General features: G+C 41.4%; 1 protein-coding gene across 1 annotated transcript in view; it reads right to left on the bottom strand.

Moving 5' to 3' along the window:
• Positions 1-14,838, bottom strand: part of MALRD1 (MAM and LDL receptor class A domain containing 1) — a 293,099-nt gene that overhangs the window by 150,669 nt on the left and 127,592 nt on the right. The window contains exon 18 of the mRNA XM_063453142.1: positions 1,371-1,527. Within this exon, the coding sequence (XP_063309212.1) occupies positions 1,371-1,527 (157 nt within the window). The remainder of the gene's footprint in view (positions 1-1,370; positions 1,528-14,838) is intronic.

The raw sequence follows: 14,838 nt of genomic DNA, 5'->3' as shown, positions 1-14,838 counted from the left end.
CATACATTTATTTTCTAGAATCACATAAAATTCTAAGACTGGTAAATGTACTTTGTAACTGACATTGTTTAAGTCCTAATTATTTCCCATTTTGTTGTTACTCCTGGCTTCCTATTGAGACATCCACTTTCACTTTGACACATGTTCCCTCTTTAACAAGACCAACAGAGACACCAGCTGCTACAATGCTTTTATGGGACACATTTATTACGGTGTGACTTTGAATTACTGGCATGGGACGATTTTAACAAAATAAGTTAAAATTCATGACGCTGCATGAATAAGGTACAGGCATTACATATGTCTATTAGGAGAGTAGTTTTCAGTGCTTCATTTTTAAGCATTCCTTAGCTCACCTTGATTTTATGTAATGGGCATCTTTACGCTCCTAATGACCAGTGCCCATCGAGGGATTTTTCACTTAACCACCAACTTTAGTGATGTAAAAACGGAATTGCAGTATTTATGCCAAAATAGCTGGTTTGGAAAAAAAATTTCCAAGTCAACTATAATCACAGTTTTACTACTTTTGCAGTTTGTATTCCAATTTACAACAAGTAACGTTTTAGTGAATAAACCCTTCGGCTTTGGTAATTTATAACGTGTCTTCGGATCTATGAGAAGATTGGAAATGAATAGCTAAACATTAGAGGATACAGCTGTTTTCCTCCCAGCAGCATGAACTGATGCTATTTAGTTAAGCTTTTCTCCTCATTAAGTGCTCACCTACTGCTAACGTCAAGTGGGCTCATTGTAAAAAGACCGTAGGGGTTTCCAACACAGTCCTTTTATAGGACACACAATAAACATTTTCAGACTGAATCCAACATAATGTTGTAATAGAGGATTTGCTGTAAAGTGAATTGATGGAATTAGAATCTCTGGGAGAGACTTATTGATGTGATGCCAAAAATATAAAGGGTCATATTGATCTGTAAATATTTCTGTTTGTCTGTTTGTCTGTATGATCTCGTCTGTCCATCCATCTCCCTTTGTATCATAATGTAGTAGACAAGCTCGTTAGCTTCTTTTTTTAATTGTTCACATTTGTAGTAGTTTGTTTCTTAGTTGTTTTATGTTATATCCAAAAATTTAATTTGTAAAGTTTTGTGGAATATGTTGTTGCTATATAAATAATAATAATAATAATAATGCTAATGGTAATAATAATAATAAGCATGCCACCTAAATAGCTCAATGTTTGTTTGTTCAGGCAACGTTTTGACCTGATGTTAAATACAATACTTTTACATAACTGGTGTTGAAACCTTCAAACCATCAGTAGCGAACACAACTGTCACAATGCTTAATTCTAAAATTATTTTATAATCGAAAATTAATTCTTAAAAAATATATATATATATACCTACTTTCAGAGTTCCCACGGTTGCTCCATTCATATAGCTCCAAAAACCAAGTTTGCATTTAGGACCTGTTTGAGAAATGATTGGAGTCTTTATCTCTGCTACATGCCCAAATTCTCCCGTAGAACTATCTGCAAACAAGTAAGAGCCTTCATCTGAGGACCTAAAAAAAAAAAGGATGAAACAAAAGTAAATATATATTTTTTTTTAAATAGCCAAAATAGCACTATTCACAATCTCTTTTTTCCATCTGCTTAGATCTATAGTATTTTGTACTGTAATATTGTTCATTTATATTTTTAAATGGTTCCTAATTAAGTTTTGGTGCCCAGTGTTTAGTAAAGTTTAAGATACAGGAAATTCACAATTAAACATTTACTTTAATTACATGTATGTAAGATAAAATTAAATTGAATCCTCATGAGAGGGGGGAAGGGAAGGGGGGGGGAGATGACTCTCAATCTTGCAAGACGTGTTCTCCAGGAGCTCCTGCCTGAGCAAGTCTGAGCATGGCTCAGAATCAAGCACAGCAGTTACCCTAATTACAAGGGACACTGAGGTTACCGAAAGTAGACCGGATCTAGCTTTGCGGCCTACTGGGATCACTGGCCTGTCGGCTGGGAGAGGCAGCTGATCTCTCCCACACATCCCAAAGCAAATCCTCCATAGCCCCGCAGCCCCCCCTCTGGGCCAGTGGGGGATATCCCTTCCCCGCTGAGCACACTCTGCCATATCCTGCTACATAGGCACCTTGTGTCAGCCCAGCGACACACGACTGCAGCTCTTCATACCCAAGATGGCGGCAGCCCCTCTTCAAGACACATGGGGCTTGGGCCCGGCGCGGCCACCTTCTCGCAGCTCAGCTGAGCAAGTCGAACAGTGTCTGGAGGAAATTTTTAATGCCTTCTGGGCCAAACTGCAAGCTTGAGCACAGCAACCTCTACAAGGCAAGAATGTGTCTCCTCAGGGCAAAACCTACATCCCTTCTCCCTCCTCAGCAATGACATGCCATCCTAGGCGGAGAGCCACCCGAGGCACAGTCCTCAAGCGTCGGCCATACCGGCCGAAGAACCAACGCAGGCACTTACCATCAGGCTCTTCTGGCTACCCAAGCAGGGGAAAAGACTTGGCACTGATACATCTCCAAGTCTATGGATATGGGACGCAGACTCTCACCCAGGCCTGGGGCTAGAGGACCCCCCTGTTCAGGCAAACCAGGGTTACTACCCACGTGTACCCACTGGATTGCGCCCTAATCCTGCCACCCAGGGGGATAGACTGAGCTGGACTTCAGTCTCCTTACCAGCGCTAAGTGTCTGGAGGGCAACTAAAGACAACGATCTCATTATAGCTATGTGATCTCTTTCTTTCTAGTTTATTTTACTCTTTTATTTACTTTTCTAACCATGGTAGTGATTACCCAGCCTTTGTACTCAATGGTTATAGTCTATGTCCCTATGCTTGTTTTATATTACTCCCCAACATAGAAACGAGGCATTAACAAGCAGAATGAGCCAGGGCATACTACTGTCTATTCTATACTCTTGTGTTATTGTCCTGATGCATATTCGATTTGTATTGCATTAACTAATTTAAACATGCCATGCTTTCTTATGTCTCTAAATCATTTTGGACCAGCATGTTATTATAAAAAGTGCAGTTCCTCAGACGTTATATGATCTATGACTTCAGACCCATTATGTATACTCATGTAATAATGTCTACAAAAGCTTATCTGTTAAACATGCACTACCAAAAATAAAGAATGTCAAACCTGTGAGAGGCACCCCGAATGTCAAACCTGTGAGAGGCCTTTACTTTAGAAAGGGCTATCAATATTTTTTTTACCCTGCCCATTGGATAAAGACTTTTTAATGTTTTTTATACTTTTTAACTGATAATTCATATTCTTGGTCTCTGTACAGATTTACACACTGGTGTTTAAAAGGGATGCCTGTTAAATGTATTGTGCGACTGTCCTTTGATCCATCCTTGATGCCTCTTTCCTTCTTTGCAGATCTACCTAACCATGCTTAAAAGGACATTGCAGGCATCAAGCCAACTTTAATGAATTTGATAGTATTTGGCCTTGTTAATATGTTGAAAAATATAGAAATGTTTTGAGCCTCTCTGTTTAATCATGTCCCCATTTCAGGAGAAAAAAAAAGGAAAAAAACAGTGCAAGTCAGTGTACTAATACAACCCATTTTTAATATGAATTCCTAAATCTTGATGAAATCACATTTTGGACTGGAGATCTGTACTCAATGCTTCTCTGTGAGAAAGAGGAAGTAATTACTGGGCAAAAGGAGTGGACCTTCATTAGCTGTAGAAGGTAGTTTTGTAATTTGTAAATAATGAAAAGTATGTATTTAAAGCTTAGGATATATTTGTGCAAATGTAAGTAATGTTTTTTTCAACAATTCATTATATACATTAAAATTTGAATGCATTTTTGGAAATATAAATTCCTCACTAAGCATAATATATCTACGGATCACACAAATGTTTAAAAGAAGTAAAACTTTATTTTTTTAATTTCAACTCTTGTTACTTTAAAGGGGAACCATCTCTTATTACTTGTGTTAACTTTTTTTTTTTTCATGTGATGTTCTGTTTCATCACAACCCATAATCAACAGTTGCTGTGTCTCTCGCATAGAGGGAACTTGCCGGCATCTCCGGTCCACCCGTGGTGGGTTGGATTGGTCACATGCAATTGCTATAGGTTGAGAAATAATACTTTTGAGACCTGATGGGGATTAACCAAGGAGCAAGCTATTGAGTTTCTTTAAGCAGCTAATGTCTGTTCTCAGAGTTCTGATATTCTCTGCTGTTTCAACATATTTTCAAAAGTAACCTAACGGAGAGCAGCATGAAGTAGTCAAAGAACCTAACCCTAATGTTTAAGCTTAAAATGCCTTTCTCAAGGGACCAGCATCATTATGTTCTAAAAATAACTCTTAAAGGGACTTTCCAGTGCCAGGAAAACAAACCGTTTTCCTGGCACTGTAGGCCCCTCTCCCTCCCACCCCCCATCCCATGTTGCTGAAGGGGTTAAAACTCTTTTAGTGACTTTCCTGTATTCAGCGCCCATGTCCCTCAGCGCTGGGTCAGGCTTTGCCTATGCTCCTCCCCCGCCGACGTCAGCCGACGGGGGAGACCTATTGAGCATGCGCGGCCGGCGGCGGCGGGGGAGACCAAGTGCGCATGCACGGCAATTAGACCTCCCCATAGGAAAGCATTGAATAATGCTTTCAATGCTTTCCTATGGGGATTTTGGCGACGCTAGAGGTCCTCACATAGCGTGAGGACGTCCAGCATCGTTATAGCACACTTTTCGTGTTCTATGAACACGGAAGTTTCCTCTAGTGGCTGTCTAGAAGACAGCCACTAGAGGAGGACTTAACCCTTCAAGGTAAATATTGTAGGTTATGAAAACTGCAATAATTACACTTGCAGGGTTAAGGGTAGTGGGAGTTGGCACCCAGACCACTCCAAAGGTCAGAAGTGGTCTGGGTGCCTGGAGTGTCCCTTAAGGCTGTGGATAACAACTTCCTGCCAGCTGCCTAAATTACCCCCGTTGCTAACTGCTTTGGCTGTTCCCTGACACACTTAATTGCAATATGACCATTGGTGTAAAGCCGTTTGGTCCTATATAGTTTAAATTTGTGTATATGCGCATTTGATTTAAAAATAGTTGTATCAACCAGTTTTACAGTCAGGAATACAAAGAAGCAAAACTGACAATGAATTCTTCGGCAAAATTGATATATATATGTACATAAACATTTACTCACTAAATTAAGTAGACTGCACTCTACACCCTAATGTCAGAATTTAAATTAACCGTGATGCATAAAATCAAGTATGCACTTTGCAAATAGAGGATTATTAAAGCTATACAAATACCTTTAAAAAACTCATCAGTTTAATAATTCAAAAGCAAACATTGGTGGCTCGGTCAATACATACGTTTGGTCTGATTTTACTACAGATTAAACCATTAGACCGGAATTCCTTGTCATCTTTAACCCCTTAAGGACTGAGCCAGTTGTACAAGTTGTGATCAAAACAAAAAGTAAACAAAACTTTGAATTTGCGCTATATGTCTGTTCAACCAGAATTCACCTCTTTCATATTAAATGCACCCACACTTATTATATATCATTTTATTCAGGAGAAACAGTACTTTCATGTCATATCAAATATTTATATATGAAACATGATTTAATATGAAAAAAATATATGGGTTATGTCCAGTCTTAGTAGTCACATAGTCACAAACACTGGCCAAATTTAGCGTTCATATTTGTTTGTGTGTCCAAATTGCAAAAAACGAATTTTAACGCTAATTTGGGCCAGTGTTTGTGACTAAGTGGCTACTAAAAAAGACTGGACATACCCTATTTGCAACACCTTGGGTTGTCTACTTTTGTAAATGGTATGCCATCATGGGGGTAATTTTCATTCCTGGGCTACCATACGGTCTCAAAGCAAAGTAACCAATCTGGCGAATTTCAATGTGACAAAAACTGATAAGCAAGCCTTATATTTGACTCTAACTTTTGAAAACACCATAAACCTTAACCATTTAATTAATTATTCTTTATCAATCAGATAACACTGTATAAGGTGAAATTAACAATGAATGAAAAAAACATTGCATTATTGAGGGTAGACACATATAAAAAGCTATTCACTTTGTTGCAGATTTTGCCCTTCAGGCATTTGTAACCATGGTAATATTTTTTAAAGGGACTCTCCGGTGTCAGGAAAACTAATCCGTTGTCCTGGCACTGAAGAACCCTGCAGTGTCCCCTCCCTCCCACCCCCCCCCCCACCCCCCATCTCATGTTGCTGAAGTGGTTAAAACCCCTTCAGTGACTTACCTGAAACCAGCGCCGATGTCCCTCTGCGCTGGGTCAGGCTCCGCAATGCTCCTCCCCCACCGACGTCAGCTGGCTGGGAAGACCCTATGCTCATGCGCGCATTAGACCTCACCATAGGAAAGCATTATTCTCATGCATAGCGTATGCATAGCGTGAGCACAACCAGCGTCGTTTAAAACACTTTTCATGTTTTAAGAACATGGAAGTCCCTCTAGTGGCTGTCTCGTAGATAGCCACTAGAGGAAGACTTAACTCTGCAAGCTATTTAATGCAGTTTATAAAGACTTCAATAGGGGGCTGGACCATCGAGCTGGGCTGTCACAAGAATGATCAGCTCCTGCAATCCTTTAATCTTTAAGCCTCTAAACCTCAGAATTTCGACCTAAAAGCAGACCCACAGCACTGGTCCTTGGTGCAAAGGGGGCACTGGATCCAGGGAGAGGCTGGCTCCTTGAGCTCCAGATGGGGACTACTCCGGCGGTGAGTGGGGCGAACGGCCGCTGCCCCACTATCCTGCCTAACAATGCCTGACCTGAGGCCCAAACCAGAGTGGAACTGGCCCTGTCCCCCCCCCTCTGGACCAGGGGGTGATCCCGGTCCCCACCCTGGGACCCCGACTGCTGCACCGCAGTCAAGACCCAGTGAGATACCACCTTGATCGGCGACCTTGGCACCTCGTCCAAAATGGCGGACGCCATGTGTGCTGAAGGCAGAGGAAAGGAGCATTCCCCTGCGCTCAAGCCTCAAAGCAAAGATCCCAGGCACCAGCTGGCCAAACACCAACAACAGCAAGCCACCTGCACGCATTATAGCGCCTTAGCGGGCCAGAAGCCGGCGAAGCGAAGGGGGCACAAAAAGCCAACACTCACTCGCAGAAAAGGCAAGCGACACTCCGCAGATAAAACCCTACCTTTCAGCCGAGACTGGGAACTGGTCTCCATCGTACAGAACCGCACACCCCTACCCCATGACAGAGCCGGAATGCGCGCCTGACCTACGGCATGCAGCAGTAACATAAGAAGCACACAGAGGACACTGGCTGAGTAAAGACTCATGTCGATGTTATGCCTATATGCACCCTCATTAACGATGCTTGAGCTTGGCCACAAGGGCCCCCGAGGTGACCATTCTGTCTCCCATGGCAAAGCCACAGTACTATGCTTCAATCTTCTACTTTTCCCAGTAACCTGACAAGATAGAGCTGTGGCCTGAAGTCTTTACTATTTTAAAATAGCACAGCTGCAAAAGCTTGACACCTGCAGAGTATTGTGCCCTTAGCTTAACTCAGCTCAACCAGTAAGCCACTATTAAGCCACACCACTCTTTATTGTTTTACCCCATGTTATCCTGTAAAGGTGCCCCAATCATTACTGCAACAGAGCCTGGTCTCCCAGAGGTATTTACAACTTGTAAGTTACAGTTGCAAGAAAAAGTATGTGAACCCTTTGGAATGATATGGATTTCTGCACAATTTGGTCATAAAATGTGATCTGATCACCATCTAAGTCACAACAATAGACAATCACAGTCTGCTTAAACTAATAACACACAAAGAATGAAATGTTGCCATGTTTTTATTGAACACACCATGTAAACATTCACAGTGCAGGTGGAAAAAGTATGTAAACCCCTAGACTAACAACATCTCCAAGAGCTTATTGGAGTGAGATGTCAGCCAACTGGAGTCCAATCAATGAGATGAGATTGGAGGTGTTGGTTACAGCTGCCCTGCCCTATAAAAACCACACACCAGTTCTTGGTTTGCTTTTCACAAGAAGAATTGCCTGATGTGAATGATGCCTCACACTAAGAACTCTCAGAAGACCTACGATTAAGAATTGTTGACTTGCATAAAGCTGGAAAGGGTTATAAAAGTATCTCCGAAAGCCTTGCTGTTCATCAGTCCACAGTAAGACAAATTGTCTATAAATGGACAAAGTTCAGCACTGCTGCTACTCTCCCTAGGAGTAGTCGTCCTGTAAAGATGACTGCAAGAGCACAGCGCAGACTGCTCAGTGAGGTGAAGAAGAATCCTAGAGTGTCAGCTAAAGACTTACAAAAGTCACTGACAAATGCTAACATCCCTGTTAGCGAATCTACAATACGTAAAACACTAAACAAGAATGGATTTCATTGGAGGATACCACAGAGGAAGCCACTGCTGTCCAAACAAAACAGTGCTGCACGTTTACAGTTTGCACAAGAGCACCTGGATGTTCCACAGCAGTACTGGCAAAATATTCTGTGGACAGATGAAACCAAAGTTGAGTTGTTTGGAAGAAACACACAACACTATGTGTGGCGAAAAAGAGGCACAGCACACCAACATCAAAACCTCATCCCAACTGTGAAGTATGGTGGGGGCATCATGGTTTGGGGCTGCTTTGCTGCGTCAGGGACGGATTGCTATCATCGAAGGAAAAATTAATTCCCAAGTTTATCAAGACATTTTGCAGGAGAACTTAAGGCCATCTGTCTACCAGCTGAAGCTCAACATAAGATGGGTGTTCAACAGGAAATGACCCAAAGCATAGAAGTAAATCAACAACAGAATGGCTTAAACAGAAGAAAATACGCCTTCTGAAGTGGCCCAGTCAAAGTCCTGACCTCAACCCAATTGAGATGCTGTGACATGACCTCAAGAAAGCGATTCACACCAGACATCCCAAGAATATTGCTGAACTGAAACAGTTCTGTAAAGAGGAATGGTCAAGAATTACTCCTGACCGTTGTGCACGTCTGATCTGCAACTGCAGGAAACGTTTGGTTGAAGTTATTGCTGCCAAAGGAGGTTCAACCAGTTATTAAATTCAAGGGTTCACATACTTTTTCCACCTGCACTGTGAATGTTTACATGGTGTGTTCAATAAAAACATGGCAACATTTCATTCTTTGTGTGTTATTAGTTTAAGCAGACTGTGATTGTCTATTGTTGTGATTTAGATGATGATCTGATCACATTTTATGACCAATTTGTGCAGAAATCCATATCATTCCAAAGGGTTCACATACTTTTTCTTGCAACTGTAACTACAGTTTAACTAGCCTATTATCTTAGCTTGTAATAATGCAAGGCCCTAGCAAGCCATGTCTTAGTCCCTACCTAAGTGATGCTGAACACTTGTCCATCTCGCCATGGACTGATAAGCATGTATGTAAACGCTTGCACTGCAAATAATTCTTGTTTTACGTTTCCAACCAAAAAAAGAGTGTGCAGTTCCTCTTGATGTTCTGTGTTTATTCTCTAAACCTGTATTCATTCATAATGCATCTAAACAATATGTCACTATCACGCTGTGTATGTTTTCGCTGCACTCCAAAAATAAAGAATAAAAAAAAAAAAAAACCTGCAATAATTACACTTGCAGGATTAAGGACCACTCCAATGGGCAGACGTGGTCTGGGTGCCTGGAGTGTCCCTTTAAGGCAGATCCTGAGATTGTATATCTTTCATTCCATGCCTCTCCTGTACTGAATTCCACATGGCAGATTTGAAGAGCATTTTAATTTTCCAGTATTCACTGTTTAAGCAATCTCATTCCATCCCTGTGAAATGTTGTTTTTTTTTTTTTGTTTGTTTTTTCTGCTTTGTAAATACCTGGCATGCAAGATGAAATGTGTTTTTCTGCTGTATATATATATATATATATATATATATATATATATATTGTATCCCTTGTGAAGGGTTTTAGGTTACTACATTTGTTTCAAATAAATATATATATATATATATATATATATATATATATATTTATTTGAAACAAATGTAGTAACCTAAAACCCTTCACAAGGGATTCAATAGGGATCAATGCAACGTTTGCTTAATGAAGCAATTTTGGTGTATAGATCATGCCCCTGCAGTCCCACTGCTCAATTGTCTGCCATTTAAGAGTTAAATCACTTTTGTTTCTGTTTATGCAGCTGAAGTCACACCTCCCCTCGCTGTTACTCACACAGCATGCATGACAAAAAATGGTTTCATTATCAATCAGATATTAACTTGCTTTAGACATTTTTATCTCCTGCTCTGTAAGTTAATCTTTAATCACACACAGGAGGCTCCTGTAGGGACTAGAAGGCTATTAACAAAGCAGAAGATAAGACAATCTAAATTAAACAGACTGTACAATAAAAGAAGTGTCAACAATAGATGACTATTTACAGGAAGTGTTTAGGAAGGCTGTGCACATCATTTGTAGGGAGGTGTGACTATGGCTGTATAATCAAAGTGATTGAACTCCTAAATAGCAGAAAATTTAGCAGTGAGACTGCAAGGACATGAGCTGTACACCAAAACTGCTTCATTAAGCTAACGTTGATTTGGTATCTACAGTGTCCCTTTAAAATAGCACCAATAAATAAGGGCTCAAAGACCAGCTTCCTCCTAGTGGAGCAGTCAAATATTTGTTGTGCCCATTTTAGTTTATTTTCAAATTCTGTCAGTAATGAAGTTTTTTTTGTTTTTTTTTTCATTTTATAAATGCTTAATGGTTATTTAAAATAAGCTATTAAAAAGGCTCATGAAAAGTTAAAAAATTAATAGGAGGCACAACATTGATAAGAGTATATTGTTATGTGTCAAAATTGTGGGTTTTTTTAATTGAGCAGTTAGGGGACACTCTAATTACAGCCGTTTTTAATTAACAGCCTAATTAGTAGGAATCTTCCACCATATGTTAAATTGAGCGTCTATATATTGGATAAAGAAGGATAAAATATGTGTAACACATTTCTTTTTTTTTTTTTTTTTTTTTTTAAATTCTTTATTTTTATTGTGCAGGTAGGTACACGCATTGTCAATACGCCACGACAGCGTTCATTTGCATATGCAGTCGGTTTAGTCAGTGGCATGAGTTATTTGCACATTTTTAACATATATAACCAAGCTTAACATTACAAGTAAGTACAAGAGTTATCTATTTGAGGCTTATATCGTAGCTTAACATTACATTGCGAAAAAATAAAACTGTTTAAGACAGTTGCATGGCGGTTAGAGTAAGTTAGCACACATTTTTGGGTTAGTAAAACAAGTATGCCTAACGTGTCTACGCAAATTCCTTCATATAGTTAGTCGGCAAGTAGTGTTTCTAAGACACATATATTCTCAAAGCTAAAGATATAGACCTGCATACATCAACATTGTTTAAAGTTAAGTAGCTAAGTCACTGGATAGTCAAACATGTCTAGAGTGTTTAGCAAAACATAAGATGAGGTCTAAATGAGTTTCATAGACATGTGAGTGGGTATATGAAAATTAGTTTCAAAGCAAGCTGGTGAAACATGACTATTGAATGTTAAGAAATGAAAATAATAAACTGGTAAAGTATTATGCAAGCATATGTGTCTAAGTGAGGGTAGGTTTACAGCCTATTTGAAAACATGCCTAGTGGTTGCAATAAGAAAGAGAAAAGAAAAAAAAAAAAAAAAAAACAACCCCATAAGCATAGGTACATACAAATGCTGATGTCTATATGAACATAGTGCTTTCCGCAGAGACCCCTTCCTGGCGTTCCACTGAGTTACACGAATTGTGAAGTTTAAATATGCTTGACGTGCCATAAACTGTATCAGGTATTAAGGTAAAATGTAAGACAACTAGACATGCAAGCAGAATGCAGTTTGTACAGTTAGGGTAGCTTAATCATCGATATGTAAGACACCTACATTATGGTCTCTATTATCAAAAGTATGTGCCGTGTAAAAAATAAGAGAAAGAAGCCAAATTAACTAAAATGTTAAAGAAAATAAATAATATAAATAAAAAGTAAAATAATAATTATCATAATAATTAAAATACAAAATAAGGAACTAGTATAAAGTACAAAGCATGTTTATCAGCAGAGAGAGGCCATTAAGACCTTCATGTGATGGGATGACTGTGTCCACCCAGACTGCGGCCCAGGGCCCGAAAGAGTCCGTGCAGTCAGCCCACACCTTTCACCGGTTCAGCAGGGTCCCACAGAGTAGTCTGAGGTCTTCGTGTATCTCGCCCGTGCGCCTGAGGGTCATCCCGGCTCTTCACCCAAGGCTTCCCCAACTGAGCTGTCTGTACAAGGAGAGTCCTGGTTTCATGCTTCGCGCCAAACTCACTGATGTGCTGTTTGATCCGGGTAGGTCGAGTAGAGTGTTGCGTTCGATGTTTGCGGAGTAGACGGGGAGAAGGGACACCCTCCGTGCCTCCATTAGGCCTTCGCTTTGGTGTTTGGCCCACTGCTGGCTCTGCTGGCTCGACCTCCCGCGCATCTCCTTTGTTTCGTGGTCGCTGGGGTATGTAAAGATGCGGTCAAGCTCCGACATGCTGTGGGATAGTGGGCCCGATGCACTTAAGGCGGCCGCCATCTTAGGTGGGACTATGCTCCTTTTATTTGTGCTTCCAGTTCTTGCTGCAGCAAGTCCCAATTGTGCACGTATGGTCGGTCCTGCTGTAGGAGTACCCTGCATGGCGGCAGGTTTAATAGTCGCCGGCGGGGGTGATTGCTGTGCGATGTCCCGTGTCTCCAGCCCCACAGCCACTATCTGTCCGGTTTGGTTTCCGTCACTGCTCGCCGTTGACTTGGCTTGCGTAATGGACCGGTAAGAGATCGCTTGCAGGGCTGCGGTGTGGGGTGGGAAAGCCACGGACTCATCAGTCCTCCTGGGCATCTCGCCGATTATCGAGAGCTCGGTGGAGGAGCAGTTCTCTCCGCTGATTCCGGAGCACATGGCATCCGCCATCTTATGTGCTGCGTCTGGGCACTCGATGGTGGTGTTGTTGGGCCTTGGATTCTTTGCCTCTGGGTGAGGACCGGGATCACCCCCACCGGTCCATAGGGGGGGGAACGGGGCCGGGTCCCCCCGGGTCTGGGTCTCAGGCTGGGCACCGTTAGGCAGGATAGAGGGGCAGCGGCCGTCCACCCCTCTCACTGCCGGAGTAGGCCTCAACTGGGTCGTCGAAGGTCTCACCTCCAGGGGACTGAAGCTCGGGGAGCCAGCCTCGCCCTGGATCCAGTGACCCCTCAGCACTGAGGTCCAATGCTGTCGGTCTGTATTTAAGTAAGTTTTCATGTTTTTCATGCTTAAAGGATCGTAAGTTGCAGGAGCTGGTCTCTCTTGCGACCGCTCAGCTCGGCGGTTCGGCCCCGCCCCCGTAACACATTTCTAAGACTGAATTGTTACATATGAAATTATTCTATTTAATAGAGAAAAGTACTGGAAGACAACCCTTCACCCTGACATATTATGTAGCATGGGAAGGAGGTAAGGGGTTTTCTATAGGCTATTAAGTGTCAGTGAAATCAGGCACCTCAGTATGGTGCTTCCATTTTGGCATTGCTATCAGCATTGGGAGTTGTAAATCTACACATTACAGTGGCATATTTAGGTAAGGATTTGGGATCTTGGATTAGTGTTGGATTCAGTAGAAGTCTTGGAGATTTGTTTCATACCAAATTGTAATTTGTCCATATTTGCAATTCCAAACATGTGCAAAAAAAAAAGAGAGATGATTGATGGGGGTAAAAAAATGGTTGATGGCTAGGGGACAGTCATTAAAGGGACATTCCAGGCACCTAGACTACTCCTGCCCATTGGAGTGGTCTGCGTGCCAAAAGCCACTATCCTTACGCCTGCAAGTGTAATTAGTGCAGTTTTTCATAAACTGAACTAATTGCCTAATAGGGTTAAGTCCTCCTCTAGTGGCTGTCTATGAGACAGCCACTAGACTAGCTTCCGGGTTCTTAAAACACTTTTAGTGTTTTAAGAGATGCTGGACGTCCTTACGCAATGCATGAGGACTACCAGCGTCGCCGGAATCCCCATAGGAAAGCATTGAATAATGCTTTCCTACAGGGCGGTGTAATTACCGCGCATGTGCATTAGGTCTCCCCTGCCAGCTGACGTCGGCGTGGGAGGAGCGTAGGTGGAGCCTGACCCAGTGCCGAGGGACATCGGCGCTGGATACAGGTAAGTCACTGAAGGGGTTTGAATCCCCTCAGCAACCTGGGATGGGGGTTGGGAGGGAGAGGGGACCTGCAGTGCCAGGAAAACAGTTTGTTTTCCTGGCACTGGAGAGTCCCTTTAAATGTGGTTTGAGTGAGAAGTGGCCAACATCAATCTATATTTATATATTTTATAAATATATCATATAGATTTATTTTTACTGCTCCTCTTCTTTTTCTCTCTACTGGTGACTTTTTCTCACTTGATCCGTGAACCAGTCGGCAGGAAAATGCTCCTATCTGTGTACAGCTAAAGATACACATAATATTTATTTTATGTATATATTTTGCAGTACACAGATTGGCCCATTTTCACAGCCCTTTGGTTCGTCTGATTAATTTGCCGAATCATAATTACCAAAATTCTAATGAGCTGAACCATGTGGCAGAAACTCGGCTGCAGGATTTTTTTTTTTATATATATTTGGAAAAAATTGTTTGGGTATTATGTTAAGAATTCTATAAATGGAAATGGTTTTAAAGAAGACGGTTTGGCCATTCCTTTCATTATGAAAGCTTTCTTAGGAGCCAGAACTAAAATAGCGAAAACCTCAAAGTTCCTGCTTGGTATTAAGGTGGCAAAGGCTCACAATTACTTAATATAAAA

The sequence above is a fragment of the Pelobates fuscus genome, chromosome 4 (genome assembly GCF_036172605.1).
Source record: "Pelobates fuscus isolate aPelFus1 chromosome 4, aPelFus1.pri, whole genome shotgun sequence".
Classification (NCBI taxonomy): Eukaryota; Metazoa; Chordata; class Amphibia; order Anura; family Pelobatidae; genus Pelobates; species Pelobates fuscus.
This window is presented reverse-complemented; position numbering and strand designations above follow the sequence as displayed.